Here is a 17,524-nt window from a genome sequence, read left to right as displayed (position 1 = left end):
TTTTCTCAAGAAATTACTTCATAATAAGTGACAATTTCTCTAAAAATCGACGTAATTTCAAAGTAAATTTTGACACTTAAACAATCTACAACATTTTCTGAAACTGCTCTTTTACATCATTTTGTATAATTTACCAACACAATTTAATGATGTTTTTTTTTAAACCGTCCCTTCTCGTCACATATTACCGGGGACGCACGCTTGCGACCATATTATTAAAAGGCAAGATGAGAAGACGTGATAATAGAAACCAATACTTGTTATATAGATATTACGTAACAAAAGGTGTACAATTTCAACGAATGAATGAAATCTAAATCTATCAATTTTAAATTTTTGCTCTAAAATAGTTACCGGGCTCTTAAACGAAAAACTTATCATTCCAAGTTCCTATCTACTTAATTCTATTTCAGAACGAAAATCGATCCTTTCACTACTCAGAGGCAGGCTGTGCATGGAGAATATTCAGAAGAAAAGTTTTCGAACTTTTCCATAAGTGATTCCCAACATAACCTCAAGTTTGGCAGATCGCCGGGTTCAGAGATTAAGCAATTTTATTTTTTACTCACTTTGTGTATATGTATAACAACTGAATACTTAGGTGTCTTGCCTGGTGCATTACATTATAGTCGCCTGCGCCTGCGTTATGGGTAATGGCTGAAAATATTTACCCCCTTATTCATAAACGCGTTACAAGACTCAATTAGCTAATAATCGTTTGTCTTAATCTGTAATGTTGACTTATGTATTTGTAATAAAGGGATAAAATATAAATTAACTTATTGAGTTTTGTAGCGAGTGTATGAAAAAGGGAGATAGATGTTACAGAAGAAACAGTCAAAACCATAGTGGACTCGATTTCTGATCATTTGGACAAGGGTAGGGGACGATGTCTCAGTGTGATGCGTGTTAATTGTACTTTTAACCCTTTGGACCACGAAATAGGCACAATGGTTGTCCATTTGGAGAAAATGGCTAGCATAACTAAGTCACTAACTAAATAAACCCTTTAAAACACGCCATCTTAATTCATATCGGTATTCATATACTGTAACCGTGCGCATTTGATGTGGAGGTCTTACCGGTTAAGGGATTAATGTATACTTTAGTAGACTTATTGAATGTCTAGGTTAAATCTGTAATTTTAAAGTGCTTTAGTTGAACTGTTGTGCTGTGTGTGTAATAAAATTGAAATAATTAAATAGGTCAGATCCGGACACCAACACCAACTTTTAGTACGAGTATGTCGTTGATTTTCGCCCAAAAATTCAATCTCCCGAGAAATAACGTGGCGGCGGTTAAACGTATCCGGAAACCACATCAGTATGATAACCGCCTTATGCAAATTACGAACTGTAAATACCCAAATTGTGCACTGCCAATTACACCGTGTCGAGTTACAAGAATATGGATAAAATTTTACAACAAAACTTAGAATCGGCCTTAAAAACAGTGTTCCACGGACATAAAACTTAAGAAGATGTGTACCTAGTTATGTTCACTTCTCCTTTCCACAAATAACCGAAAAGACCATTAAAAGGGTCAAATCAATTTAAAGTACCAATTAAATAAATAATGACGTGAGCCGTGTTCGTGCGCAGCGATGCCTGACGACGATGGACCTGGTGTCGCTGGGTGTGGGCTCCTGCGTGGGCACGGGCATGTTCCTGGTGTCGGGGCTAGTGGCCCGCAAGTTTGCGGGGCCCGGTGTCGTCTTCAGCTTCATCATCGCCGCGCTGGCCAGCATCTTCTCAGGTACAGCTCGAGACTATGTCGGAACTATGTGGCCGCTGCCGATATTTTTATGTGGCGGTGAAGTAAAATGTTAGCACCTATTCGTTGACGTGTTGACGTATGGAACGTACATAATTATTAAAATGCTGACATAAATCCCATATCTATTTTAAGCCCTAGAGATAACATGATTTTAAAAATATACCATCCATTTGCACAGTGTTATTCATATAAGCTCCGTTGCGGTGAAATAGGTACATACTAAATACTACAATGAATATTCTGAGTTTAACGATAAAAAATCACCTGTAACCGGACGGCTGGCTTTGTAATATAATTATTATATTAGTTTACCACAGAGTAATAATATTAGGTAACAGTGATTTGTGTAAGATTGTCCCATTATTTATTGGTTGGCTAGATCACATCGCCATAGAGGGCCTACCGCGACCATCTAAAATCCAAATTTCCTTAGAACGAAGTTGTTCGCGTTAGGTTCTCAGGAATTGTGCAACGTTACGATCAGGCTGCGACATACTTATACATACAAGTGGTCATTTACACAGGTGCGTGTTACGCGGAGTTCGGCGTGCGCGTGCCGAACACCACCGGCTCCGCGTACACATACTCCTACGTCACCGTCGGCGAGTTCATCGCCTTCGTCATCGGCTGGAACATGGTCCTAGAATACCTGGTAAGTTATACATACACCACCCAAAAGGTTTGGAAGAAAGTGGTTATCAACCTCTTATTACGTAGTAGGTCAGAAACGACATAACTTTTGATCCTCTTTTTGCATGTTCTTCATAATCAAATTTAAATATGAAGAATTTAGGACTATTGTGCCTCAAGGAGATTTCAACTCTCTACCTTCGCTATTTGGTGGCGCTTTAAGGTTTTAATTTGTCATTGTAGTTTTTAATTGAATAATAATTATAGCCTTATGATATTTACTTGAAACTTCTGTACTTAAATATATAAAATTTTGTACTTTAGCGTGTAGCTGCGCTCTCTCGGAAAGGTTTCCACGGAAGACCAGCGTCGAGACCCTTAGGTGGTATCTTGACATTAAGCTGAGTGGAGACCTTTTCAGTGACGCTTAATAATAAATTGATTCTGTCGTCTCATGTATTAGGTACCTAAACTTAAGCGTTTTCTGAATAAATTTCTTCTATTCTATTCTATTCTTAATATTAACTACATATATATGCAGCCTTAAAAATAACACTAAAAAACATTAGGTTCCCAAGGAGGGTTGATGTCAGGCAGGCGGCCGAACGTAAAAAGATATGCCAAATCTCATACAACATGAGCGCGACAGATGATAGAAAATGCGATAATGCTAGGGCGTACCCCGCAGGCGACGCGCAGGCGCAGCACCCGGCGGCTGTAAGAACTGGACGAGGGTGCACCAGGGACGGGGGCAGCATAAGAAGCTAGTCTGGGAAATAAGACTGAGGATTGCAAGTTGGAATATAGGTACGATGACTGGAAGAGGAAGAGAGTTAGCGGATGTTTTGGAAAGGAGACGAATAAACGTAGCATGTCTGCAGGAGACGAAATAGAAGGGACAGAAAGCAAGAGAAATTGGAGCGGGTATAAGTTTTACACTTGGCGACAGTGATTGGAAAAGAAATGGGGTGGGCGTAGTGTTAAATAAAGGGCTTAAGAACAAGGTGATAAAAGTAAAGAGAGTGAATGATAGAGTAATTATCGTTAAATTGATGATAAAAAACTTGATTCTAAATATAATTAGTGTATATGCACCGCAGACTGGATGTGATGATAGTTTGAAAAAGAAATTCTGGGAGGATTTGGATGTGGTAATTATCGGAATACCAGAATGTGAGAAGATGTACGGTCAACCAATTTGATTCCTAGGCCACTATATAACCATGTCATAATGACTTCTACGACAGTGCTTATTGAGTGATGCATGTCATGTACAGAGTAGTTAAAGCGACAAGGTTCTATAGTGGCCTAGGATTCAAATTGGTTAACTGTACATCGGATGAGATTTTAATGGACTTGTGGGAAGAACGAATGACGGATATGAAAGAGTGCGTGGGGGCCGTGGTTACGGAGTCAGGAATCAAGCGGGAGAAGCTCTACTCTGGAGGCAGCTTAGCCTTTGACTTAGCCATAGTGAACACCTACTATCAAAAGAAATAACAACACCTTATCATATGTTACCGTAGTGGCCAACACTCTACCCAAATTGATTAAGTACTTTATTCTAAGAAGGAGTAAAATACATTCTGTTAAGGACTGCAAAGTAGTACCCAGTGAGTGTCTAGTTTCTCAGTATAGATTATTGATTCTAGATTTAAATCTTGAAGTACAAGTTTTGCAAAAGAACTCGAACGAAATGGCATACATAGAGTGACAGGCAGTTAGAGTCTGTGCGGAAAGAGAAGAGTCGTGGAATGTATGGGGCCCAATACATTCCACGACTCTTCTCTTTCCGAACAGACTCTAGCTGAAAATTTTAGAAAAATAATAGGCGATAAAATGGTAGCAATGGGTGATATGGCAGAGATGAGAGAAAATGATTGCTGAAATGAAATGGCGGTATGTTTAGGAAGTGTGGCAAGGGATGTTTTTGAGGAAACAAAGGGAAATGAAAGATTGATAATGTGCGAGTGATTCTGAAAGAAAAGAAGAATGCTTTTAAAGAATAGAAAAATATGGAAGAAGGGAACGATAGAGATAAAGAAACCAAGAGGTCAGCTTATCTAACAAGTAAAAAGAAGGCTAAGAAAGCAGTTGCAATCGCAAGATCCAAGGTTCAAGATAAATTGTACGATTTCCTGGAGACACTGCAGGCATTTAACGGGTGACAAGAGCATAAAATAACGCTGGAAGAACTACTTCAATAAACTTATGAACGAAGATAATGATTGGAGTGGAGTGTTAGAAAATGCTATAAGTAACATTGGTATGGTGAAAGAGATCACTATAGAAGAAGTAAAGATGGCAGTGCAAGGTATGAAGAATGGGAAAGCGGTTGGGCCAGATGGTATACCTGTGGAAGAATGGAAGTTTCTGAAAGCGGATGGAGGGAAGTGGATGACTTTATTCTTTAATAAGTTGCAAGAAGAGGCGATCCCTGTAACAATTCACCAGTGCCGATTTTTAAGAATACGAGTGATGTACAGGATTGCAACAACTATCGGGGAATAAAGCTCATTTCACATAGTATGAAGATATAGGAAAAAGTCGTAGCGAGACGAACGAGAGAAGAAAGTGAGGTAACACAGAACCGATTTGGGTTTATGCCAGGCCGAGGTATTACGGACGCCATATTTTCACTTCGCCAATTGTACGAAAAATACAGACTTTTGCAAGATAACTTGCACATGGTGTTCGTGGACCTGGAAAAGGCATACAATACAGTCCCCCGTAAGGTTTTGTGGAGAGAGAAAGGAATGCCAGAGAAGTATGGGCGGCTTGTTCAGACCATGTATGATAGAGCCAGCACTCACGTCTGGTCTGAAGCTCGAGTAACCGACAAGTTCAATGTGGCAGTAGGTTTAAACTGAGTGAGCTTTAAGCCCGTATTTGTTCCTCCTGGTTATGGATGTCTGACATCGAATGTAGAGGAGGAAGCACTCTGGTTTATGCAGTTTGCCGACGACGTTGTTCTTGTTGGAGATAATGCACTTGGGGTCCAGAGCAGGCTGGGAATATGGCAAGAAAAGCTGGAGAGTGTGGGACTGAAAATAAGCAGGACCAAAACAGAGCATGTGTTCTGCGATTTTTATGGTCTATCCAGTTTTTCCCATATTGCCTTAGATGGTGTATCCCTACCAGTCTGCTCCGATTTCCGGTACCTTGGGTCATTGATCCAATGTGACGGCAACATCGAGCGCGACGTGAAAAATACAATAAATGCGGGATGGATGATGGCGACAGGTCTCTGGAACAACTTGCGATCCACGAATGCCTCTTAAACTTAAGGGGAAAATCTACAGGACGGTCGTATGACCTGTTGTAATGTATGGATTAAAATGCTGGGCGACGAAAGAAGAGTGCATGCAGCGATGTTGAGATGGATGTGTGGAGTGACGAGAAAGGATCGGATTAAGAATGAGTATATAAGGGGAAGTTTGAAAGTAGCACCGGTAAAGGAGAAGATAAGCAGTAGTAGGTTAGCGTTGTATGGGCATTTAATGAGGAGGGATGAATGCCATATAAGCAAAAGAGTGGTGATGGACCGAGAGCGGATAGTAGACCCAAGAAACGATGGATGGATTGTGTGAAATAGGATATGAGAAAGAAAGGAGTGAGTGCTGAGGTGACGAAAGATAGAGGAGAACGGAAGTAAAGAACATGTTGTGCTGACCCCACATAACGTCGGATAAGGGCAGGAAGAAAATGAGAAGAAAGAACTTTATAAGGATAGTAAATTTGGATGTATGTATATTTACCTAAAGTTACAAAATACAATCCGCTTCTAAAAAAGATTTTATTGATAAATTATTTATTCAAACGGGGCTTAATCGCGTATATTTAAGTCTTATAATTACCTTCCTTCCGAGGATGGCCCCTTTCTTAAGTCTTATACGTCATTAAGTAATTAAAAATAATAACGTGTAAACTATCGTGAAACTTGAGAACGTGTTTATTAATAAGTACCGCGATGTTGTAGAACCGTCTCTTTGTTCAAATTCCCGATGGAACAAAAAAGTTAGTTCGTGTCATTATTTTGTAAGTATTTAAACCTTCCCGTGGCCAAACCCTTAATGTTTATTTAAGACGTAATTAATTGATAAAAAGTTATAGAATATTACAAGAAGTCTAAAATGATGTAAGCAACGTGAAGGGTTAAGAAAAACTTTGTACTAATAATTTGCTATTTATACAAAATCAATTACTTTGTTAATAATGAAATGTAAGTTAATCAATATAATAGCAATAATAACATTTAAATTGTAGATCTGTAATTCTAGTATCTGTACATGGCATATTCATTTAATTACTTTAATGGCCTACAATTAATTTCATCACAATTCCCAACAAAAGGAACAAAATGATTACTACCATTTATAGGGTTCCGTGCCCAAAGGGTAAAACGAGACCCTATTACTAAAACTCCGCTGTCCCTCCGTCCGTTCGTCTGTCACCAGGCTGTATCTCATGAACCGTGATAGTTAGCAGTTGACATTTTCACAGATGATATATTTCTGTTGCCGCTATAACAACAAATACTACAAAATATAATAAAATAAATATTTATGGGGGCTCCCATACAACAAACGTGATTTTCTGCTGTTTTTTGCGTAATGGTACGAAACCCTTCGTACGCGATTCCGACTCGCACTTGGCCGGTTTTTATACTAACTTATATGGTCTCAGTTTAGGGGCCCAAACAATGTCTCTATTTATTACAGTTTATAAAAATCTAAAGTTCTTGGATTTTTCCCGTTTAAACGATTTATGTTAGAAAAATAACATTATTTTAAATACGTGTGTCTTTTTTATTGATTTCTGTTAAATTGCGTCGATTACCCAAGATAATGTATTTTGTCTCAAACTTGCAATGAAATGTTGACATGATTTGCTTCAAGTTAGGTCCGGAAATACTACGTATCCTGTGCGACGAGTGAAGATGACATGTAATGGAATTTCATTTAGCCTTACACACCTAGGCCTGTAACGCAACCTTATTTTGGCAAGCTCTTGCCATTCAACCATAAAATAGTAGTAGATTCGTAATTTGTAGCTGTGTAAACCTACGATTAAAACAATTTGACAATATTTTTTTTTTGTTTTTTTGATTATAATTTTTTTATATAAATACAGATTATGTATGTCTGTTGCGAGCTCCCATACACAAAGTGATTTTTAGATAATGGTACGGAACCCTTCGGAAGTCCGAATCGCACTTGGCCGGTTTTTTCTAAATTCGGGAAATTTATACATAACATAAAACTACGAGTAAGTTCGCCTCCATTGAACTCAACTTCAACAAAGTTTAGGTAAATATATATGTTCTTCCGTTAATCCGCTATGTCCCAACTCAAAAACAGGACTTTTTATTGCAACAACAATTAAACGATTACCGAAATTATATAAGTTAAAAGTAGAGGTCATATAATAGACGGTATTATCGCTAAAGAACGATCTCCTTCAGACAACTTTTGGGTAGTTTGGGTAAATATATGATCAATTTGAATTGATACCTACCTAATCACCGCAGCGCTTTCGTGATCATGATTTGATATCGACATAATTGTCGTCTCGCAGGCAAATATTTATCGGTGCGAACGAAATGCACTCTGACTAATAAGTCTAATTACGAGTATGGGTACTAGTACTAGCGGCTTCGCACGGGTTAGCAAAGCAAGTATAGTACGGGTTATACTTCTAAACCTTCCTCAAGAATCACTCTATTGATAGGTGAATACCGCATGAAAATCCGATCAGTACTTTTTGAGTTTATCGCGAACATACATACATACAATCAGACGCGGCGGGGGACTTTGTTTTATAGAGTGTGGTGATACCTCTAATAAGTCTTACATGCACTTGCCCCATCCCACTAATCCGGGGTTAACCGGTTAAGCCGTTAGTTAACCCAGTGTCAAATTGTACTGGTAACCATGGTAGTTCCAGGGTTAACCAGTTAACCCCGAGTTAGTGAAATGGTGCAAGTGGCGCCTATTGTACTAGAGTCTGTCTAATCTAACTTTACAGTGACTTGAATACATTTGACATTACCATCAATTTCTTTCAAAACTACCACACTAAGCGCCACCTGCACCATCCCACTAACCCGGGGTTAACCGGTTAAACTTTGAGTTACCATGGTTACTAGTACAATTTGACACTGGGTTAACGATTTAACCGGTTAATCTCTAGGTTAGTGGGATGGTGCAAGTGCCGCTAAGCAGAGTTACCTAGGTTCGACTCTGGTAGTTCGCCTCGAAATATGGACTCGCGATTTGCTAAATAATTAGTAGATAGATGTAAGTTAAATGTAATGCCTCTGGTGTTGCAGGCGTCCAAAGGCTACGGTGACTGCTTACCATCAGGCGGGCCGTATGCTTGTTTTCCACCGTCGTGGTATAAAAAAAAATGGACTTAAGCTTTTTTTTTTCTTTTTTTGGGACAAAAAACAGTAACACACAGGTTTAGACACAGAAATAGAATACAAAGAATAATAAAGTGTGAGACCAACAACATCGTCTACAGATTACTAGATTAGATTACAGAAGTAGTTTTGTATAGATACGGTTTAATGAGCGAGTAAAGTTTTTATCTGACATAATGAGGTTTAGAGTAGAGAGGTTAATTCCTATTCAAAGGTTATAGAAGTTTGTTAGTTAGGTTAACTTCGAGATATGGAGGTGATAAAACAATATGTCTATTTTTTTCGAGTTATTGAGGTAAATATTTTTTTTTAAGTTATGGAGATTAAAATTGTACTGGATAACTGGAATGTAATTCATCTTTACTTCGTCTTAATTAGGTTATATATTTCGAGTTATGGAGGTGTTGGGCTTTGAATAGAAGGGAATAGCATTTTATTTCCTGTTAACGAGGATTTCCCCTTATACTTAGAGGTTCCACTGTATTTTGCTGACCGGCACACATATCAAGAATAAACACCATAAAACTAAGTCGTTTAAAAAATACTATTCAATTGCATAAAAGCTTTGATTATAACGTGCGAATCGTGCGATTTATACACTAACTGTATAAATGGAAATACGGAATATTGCCGCTGGCTCAGCGTGGAAAAAAATTAACTGAATTAGACACGTTCGCTGCGATAAGGGGTCTTAAGACCTCCTGTTTGTAGTACGGGCCTATCGACCCCCTCCCGCACCTGTTTGTATTAATGGTAGTTGACCTAAGACTTAGAGATGTGCACGCGTCTATGAGGATGCTCATACCTAATGTGTTGCAACTCAAGAACCGTACAAAATAACTCAGACAAAATGGTTCTTTAGCTATACTATTCTATAACAAATTCAGAAAATTTGTGAATTTCGCAGAAAAAAATGCATTTGAAGTATCCGGTTCTTTGAGTGGTCTCAATGCCCCCAGCCGCACCTGTAAAACGTTATAATGAAGGCGTAAATACCTCCTACCCTACAGCACTAGTTGAAAGTAAGCAACATTTAGTGCCGCAGTGAACTTGTTAAAGCGAATATCGGTAGCTAGGCGGGTTGCTTATTACTCAGCGAAAACTGTCACGTACACTACCTACCTATATTCAATTTGAGTTGTGGTTCTGCTCGTCTGAGAAATTGAATGGTTGGAGATACAATATTGATTTTATGTTAAGGCGATTATCATACTTATACTGACGTAGCGACTAGAAAGTAAAATGTAAATTTCATGGGACATGAATATATGCATATAGGTAAGCAAACTAATAATTAAAAAAAACTACATGGTTTGCCGATGTGAGAGATTTAGTCTCATTTTTATTATAAATAGTAAAATCTAATCATATTTCGACAAAAAACTACTTGAGACTAAAACTGGGATTTTAAAAAACTGCGTCGTTGCGACTCACCTTGCTATTTGTTAACGTATGTCACAATTAATATTTTAATAATTTGTATAGGTAGAAGTAAACAGATAGCAGAATGTACTTATAGTATTGGCGCAAGGGGCAAGAGACAATCTAAAACCTTTATCGTACTACTCATGAGTAGATGTATAAAATAAATCCATTATTTTCACTTTTATTTGTTTTATTTATGTGATTTCCCGTATTACGTATAAAAATAAATAACTTACGGAATATGTTTTTATGTCGGGGCGCTACTGCGCTCAATCTGGCCAATGAGACAAAGCGCTGACATAAATACAATTATTGACAACTACAATACCAAAATATTATAATCACACATCATACACACACATATTGAATGATAATATTGTTAATATCCAAAACATAATTTATTTAATACGCTTTACTTATCATTATCCTCTTAATTGAATTACATATTTTCGCATCCTCATAAGTCATACTCAACAATAAATTGGAAATTTTGATAAAAAAATTGGTAATTTTTATATATTTGGGATTGGACATATTGATAAGATATAACCAAAAATAAACTCAATATTTATAAATCAAACCTAAAATAAGGGTCATAAAATTAAAAAAAAACGTCCTCCAAATTGCTGCCAATGTTTAATGTGCCCAGAAAGCTGGCCGTTGAATGTCAACAATGCTTATAATATAAGTACGCTGAGCAAAATACCTACTTGCCAGCTGTCTGATCTCCTGTGGTGTCTATAAGGCGCGTCGTGGACTACTGACGTGGACTTAAAATTTTGATGCGAACTGAAGAAAGTCATCTTTTTTTCTGGCCCGGCAACTGAACTGGGAATACATTATCTGTTTGACTAATTTATATATCGCATAGTAACGCCGCCAATTATCCGGAGTCCAAACCCAGACCCTCATCCAGTTTTAAATAAATTTCAAAAGTGTCAGTTACGGCAAAATTTGTCATTTTGGTCCTTCGAACTGGATTGTGGGCTTAAGTTAGGTTAGATACGTTAGATTAAAGCTCGTAGGTCTAAAGTAACTTATAGGCAAGGTAGTGCAGTAGCGCCACCATTATGGGAATTACAATAATGCAGAAAACGGTATTGTAAATTACCTTAAAAGTACCTAATCTAAGATACGTAAATAATAAGCAAAACAACTAAACTATGGCAATCAATGTTACAGCTTACCTACGAAACTTATATAATTACTTATATAATCCCAGATGCGCTACAGAACCGAGGCAGCCCCACCAACACCCGAAACTCGTTATTATATTGGATTCGGAGGGCTCCATAGGCTCTCTGCGTATAATACCTCCATAAGCTGCACGAGGATAAAGATGTACAAAAGGCTCTAAACAATGTGACTTTTACTTCTTTTGTACATCTAGCGACCTTACGGGCGATCATGTTAACCCTCACAGATAGGGCTCTCCGTTCCCGCTCTATATCAATATTATGCTTCATATCAGATGTCACAATATGGCCTAAGTATTTAAAACTATTCACCCTCTCCAGTGATGAGCCATTTAATTGTATTGGGGGTACCTCCCCTATCCTGTATCCTCTCGGCTCAAAAACCATGTATTTGAGTTTTGGTGATATTATATCTCAGGCCATGCGCAGTCGCATACTTCTCACATACGAGAAGTAATTTACGTAGTCCACAAGCCGACGCGCTAAGCAGAACCATGTCGTCTGCATAGCTTATATTATTAACACACACTGAGTCAATATGGCAGCCGACGTGCATTCCGCACAGCGCTTCGAGAAGCCCATTAATATACAGGTTAAAGAGTGTGGGTGAGGACAACCCTCCCTGCCTCACACCATACTTCAACCTGATGGACTCGAGAGGGTACCTGACCACCTTACGCAGTTGACCTGGTTTCCATACCAGTACCTTAGAATACGCACTGTTTCCGGCGGTATGTTAGTGGCTCCTAATTTTTCCTACATGATATTATAGGAAACCAGGTCAAAAGCCTTAGATAAATCTAAGAAGCAAGCATAAACCGGGGTTCTTCTTTCTACATACGTACTTAATAGTGTGCTTAAGGCACAATATGGCGCTTTCAGTGGATAAACCGGGTCTAAAACCAAACTGGTTATTATTAATACACACATACCTATTCAACTGCGCATTAAGAACACTGTCAAGAACTTTCGCCACTATAGTCGCAAGAGATATGGGTCTATAATTGCTAGGGTCCGATAGATCTCCCGTTTTACTCTTGACTACAGGTATAACAATGGTTTTCATTAAGTCCTAAATATTTGCTTAGCCGTGTATCCAGGCTACACCAGGTCATTCTTGATCTCAGCATTGCTCACCTCAGCCTGTGATGGCCCTAGAGGAGACTTCACAAAGAAACGGTCTTTGAAGTGGTTAGCTATTTCGAATACATCACTCTTGCCATCAACGCATTAGCATTGCCATGCGTATTACGCATAACGTGTATTACGACACATATGTGACACCCATTTGAATTTGTTATATTTTTGTACAGCTGTGTGATGTCAATCACTTGTAATATAATATTTACCACGGAAAGTAGATGGCAAGAGGCCGAGGAGAGCGAGGAGACCGCCGAGTATATGCCACCCCCGGCTGTAGTTATATTTTTAAGGCGTATGGGTTCGTAACATTGGGGTCGTGGGGGCCAAGCGCGCGCCAGCTGTACTAGGTCTTAGCGGCGTGCCTTATAGACGCCACAGGCGACCAGAGGGCTGGCCAGTATTTTGCTCAACGCATTAGCATTGCCATTCAACGTGATAATGCGGCCAGCCTTCTGGGCACACCGCCCATCGGCTGTGGCTTTGAGGACGTGTTTTATTTATAGGGCCTTTATTTTAAGTTTGTTTATAGTTTGTATCATTATTTTTAAGCTTATTTATATATAATTGGTTGTTCTATGTAAATAAAATTGTGTAGTCTCATCTAATTAAAAAGGCATTCGACTAAACTAGCTACACTGAACAGGTTTTATTTATTATCGTCTTATGCAAATTTTGAATCTCTTTCAAAATATATATATTAGCATAGATACCGCTTCTAACGCCCCGTTACTCTCGAAACGAAAGCTTACGCACTAAGTACGTACGTAGAACATTAGAAGACATTTTAGTCTAAATTCAGTTCCAACTGTAAGCCATCCTGATGTGTGAACACGTTTCATGTTTAGCTATATCGCACAGTTACTACCTACCTTTCTGAAAGCATCTTATAACTACACTGGTCTTGTTTATTTTATACCTTATCTACTTTCTTCTAGTTACATATGTGGTTTTAAAAAAGAGTTCAAAAAGAACATAAACTTATTATTTTACAACATCAACTCTGTTTAACTTAACCCCAATAATAAATGTTTAGTTGTTACATAACAAACACAATAGGATGTTATTGAAAATATAAATAAACAAAATTTAATTTTACGTCAATAAACTTATATTTTCAGTGAAAACTTGTGGACAGTTTCTGAGCCATAACAAAGCGAATAATTACAGATTTAATCCACATTTTTAAAGTATTCTATTATTTTTGTTTTTGAAGGTGATCGCTGATCACGTAATTTTTCTAAAGAACACGAAGTTTAAAGTAACAATAATAACCCTGCATTAAAAAAATGTGGATTTCAATAAAATCGGGGTTATTGTTATTACTTATTATTCATGGCACAACCGGAATATGACTAACCTCAAAATCTCTGGAACAGTCCTGACACTTGGTATTTATATAAATTAAAGCCCTATTTTTCATGCCTACACCATTTGACATATGGGGACCTCGAGAAATCGCAGCCATCTTGGAAAATGTGTACTAATCCAGATCCGTTTTACTCTAATTCTACGTTCTCTATGAAAATATGGTTTAAGACAACATTAAAGATTATTAAATTCTACACAAAATAGTCCTAGATATCTTTTGAAAATTCTTGCTGAACCCAGTTTTAGCGCTTATACATAAGCCTTAGCCTTTCAGCGGATATTCTCTTAATAACTTTAACTTATGTAATTTACTTGTAGGAAATTGAATTTCGCTTTTAACTATACATTGGACATGATTTACCCCAATATCAACATTGTATACATTTTTGCATATTTTGTGCACTTTTTAATGAACAGTTAATAAAATCGGTTGTCATTAGGGTTATTAGCATACGTGTCCTAACATCTATTATCGACTAATAAGTCTAACGTGCTATTTGTAATGAGCTACTTGAGTGTGTAGAGCACATATAGGTGCTTACCGTATAGTCAGTGGCGGGGCACGACCAAAATTTTATGTGGGCAAGGTAGTACAATTAACGAGGCCCTCTGGTGGCGTAAGAAATAACGAACATTTTTACGTTGTGTCCGAGATATACTTGTTTGAGGCGCGAGGCCCCTCGGGCCGCGAGGCCGTAGGCAGTGGCCCACGTCGCCCACGCCTAACGCCGCCTCTGCGTGTAGTGCATACGCAAAGGTACCTAATCGACGTTTACGTGTATATAAGCGAACGTTAAAAGGGTATCTAATGATGGGAATAATTTCAAAAACCGCTGCTACGAGTATATCCTATCGCTTTGATGGGACTCATAGCTTATACATATAGAAAATGTATAAAAAAATAAGTAAGTGATTTGAAACTTCATTACTACTATGTATTTAAAAAATTAAGACAATTATTTCTAGCCCCTAAATTAGCAGATACCTGTAAGTAGTAGCATTGAAACTATGTTAGGTAAGAAATCTAATAAGCTTTGGTGATACAGATCGGAACGAGTGCGTGCGCTCGCGCGCTGAGCGCCTGCTTCGACTCGTTGTGCGACGGTGCCATTACCAAACACTTGGCAGGGATATTCGGAACAGTTTTTGGTAAGTTGACTTCATCACATTATCGATACAAAGAAAGATACTTTGTCGAAGAGGGCTTACCAAACAACATGTTTATCTAACAATTAATAGGCCTTACGGCGGAGAACAGTTTTTTTTTTATATAGTATTATTTTTTATTTAATAGAATATTTGCAGCCATTTTGTACAATTCATAAACCTCGACGCATCAATTTCCTGAGTACCTACAATCTAGACTGTTGACGCAATTTTTAGCTCCCAATCATATCAAGGACCAAATAACTTTTCACTTGGACTTTAAATAAATAAATGTTTATTCAAAAGACAAACCTTAAAACTAAATCACAACTTCCGCCAAAGCAGACTATGGTTTGTTGGCAGACGAGGCTCCAAATAACATTAAGTGAAGGTTCTTTATCTTATATAGCTGGTAATAGGAAGGGAGGCGAATAGGGGAATTTTCGGTAATACTCGAGCGTGGCAGTTTAAGATATGAGAGATACCTTAGACCTAATAGAACAACCTTGTAAAGTATTTAGCTCTATATGTAGTGACGCGCGCCTAGGATAGACGATCAGATTAGTAAAAAAAAATCGATAGTCTGAAATACTCGAGCGCGTCAGATTAAGATATTGGGGGTTGATTTTATTGTTTTAAGACTAAATTTAACTAATCTGACGATAAGTCCTTGACGCCGCCGAGTTATAGGGTCGCGAACTTGTAAAAAAAAACGTTAATCCGGCATTCTCGAGCGCGATTTTATATTTTTTTATTTTGAAGAATATAATCTAAAACCTACTAAAAATACAAAATCTGCCGGTTTCCGCATGACCGGAAGTGTGGCGGAGCCATTTCGTCTTCCGAAAAACGCGTTGCGGCATTTAAGTCGCGAACGATACATTTTACAAAAAAAAGTTTAAATAAACAAATAAGGTAATTTTATTTTACACAAAAAAGGTCTCTTTACATTTTTGTCCAAAGTTAAAACTTTTTGACTTGAAGCATCATAAAAACTCAAACTCCCGGTTTTTTGAGTATATCTCGAAAACTGAGGGTGTTAAAAAAAATTGATATGAAATAACGATGATTAAATTATGTGACTGTTATTATATCTCAAATTTTTTTTTTCTAAAGTTTCTCGAGAATTTTCGTGGACTCGGAAAAAGTTACGCATATCTGTATACAAAAGTATTATTAACATGTACAGTTGCATGTATGTATATTATTCAATAGCCTGTTGATCCTCAAATTGTTTTTTGGACGTACCGTACGTTGGTTGCATCTATCGCTTTATTGTCATTCTTAAAATCCCCGTTTTATCAAGGAGAAAGAAAGGAAAAAAAAGAAACCAAAAACCTTTTTCGGTCAGATTAAGAGAACCCACCAACATTTTTGTCAGATTAAGAAAATATGCTTTCAGGATACCGAGATAAACCTCCCCTATGAAAATCTGACGCGCTCGAGTATTTCAAAATAACTTTTTTTTTTGCATTTTCAAAAATTCATCGTAACTTATCGTCACGCCGCAATCGTCAGTTTTTTAAAAGGGAGCTTCCTTGGGGCCTACTTAACACCCCTTCCGAAAATCTGACGCGCTCGAGTAAATTTTTTTTTGCATTTTTGACTACTTTATATTCCTACCCCCACCACGTAAACCGGCAGATTAGTATACCGTTGTTATCAGAGGCACTTGGGGCATACGTAGTATGAATATCTGACGCGCTCGAGAATGCCCAAGTAACTGTTTTTTTAACATTTTTGAAAAACCGTACACGCCAAACCCACCGCTAAAATGGTTTTTACCATACGAGCTTTTCTTTTCGAAATTATTTTATCTTTCGATTTCGATAGATCTCGACGGCGCCGTTGAATTACGCCATTTAGCTACCTCACCTCCCTAACTATAATATTCATATTAATAGCAATAGCACTGGCAAACAAGACAATACAGCACTGTGTACTATCTTGTTTGTCATTTCATTACTTAAGAACCACTATTACGGTATCTGTTTATACATATTAAACTTGTTTCTTAATAAATTACTTTTACTTTATTGTGTTTTTAAATTTAGTTAGTAATACGCTGCTTGCTTTCTTTTTAAATGATTGCTTTGTTACACATGTACTTTTTAACTCTGATGGTAAGTCAATAAAGATTCTAGGTTTAAGGTCTATGGTTTAAAAGACCTGATGGCTGCACTCTCGTGCCATGGAGCCTGGGTCACCCCTTAGCGTGGGACGCCACCTGCGTCGATACGCTGGCCCCGTCCCACGTTGAGGGATCTGCTCGAAAGCCTGGGACGGCCGCGGATCAGGCCCAGACACTCAAGCGCCGCAAGTATGCATTCTTAACGAGCGAATACGAGTTTGCGGCGCTTGCAATGGAAACATTGGGTCCTTGGTCGACCGACACCAAAAAATTTGTTAAGGAAGT

At 37.9% G+C, this 17,524-nt stretch overlaps 1 protein-coding gene across 1 annotated transcript in view; it reads left to right on the top strand.

The window, feature by feature from the left end:
• Nucleotides 1-17,524, top strand: part of LOC133517621 (cationic amino acid transporter 2) — an 89,984-nt gene that overhangs the window by 38,057 nt on the left and 34,403 nt on the right. Inside the window, exons 4-6 of the mRNA XM_061850971.1 lie at nucleotides 1,602-1,755; nucleotides 2,301-2,428; nucleotides 15,009-15,111. Coding sequence (XP_061706955.1) covers nucleotides 1,602-1,755; nucleotides 2,301-2,428; nucleotides 15,009-15,111 — 385 coding nt within the window. The remainder of the gene's footprint in view (nucleotides 1-1,601; nucleotides 1,756-2,300; nucleotides 2,429-15,008; nucleotides 15,112-17,524) is intronic.

This window comes from Cydia pomonella, chromosome 1, assembly GCF_033807575.1.
Source record: "Cydia pomonella isolate Wapato2018A chromosome 1, ilCydPomo1, whole genome shotgun sequence".
Classification (NCBI taxonomy): domain Eukaryota; kingdom Metazoa; phylum Arthropoda; class Insecta; order Lepidoptera; family Tortricidae; genus Cydia; species Cydia pomonella.
This window is presented reverse-complemented; position numbering and strand designations above follow the sequence as displayed.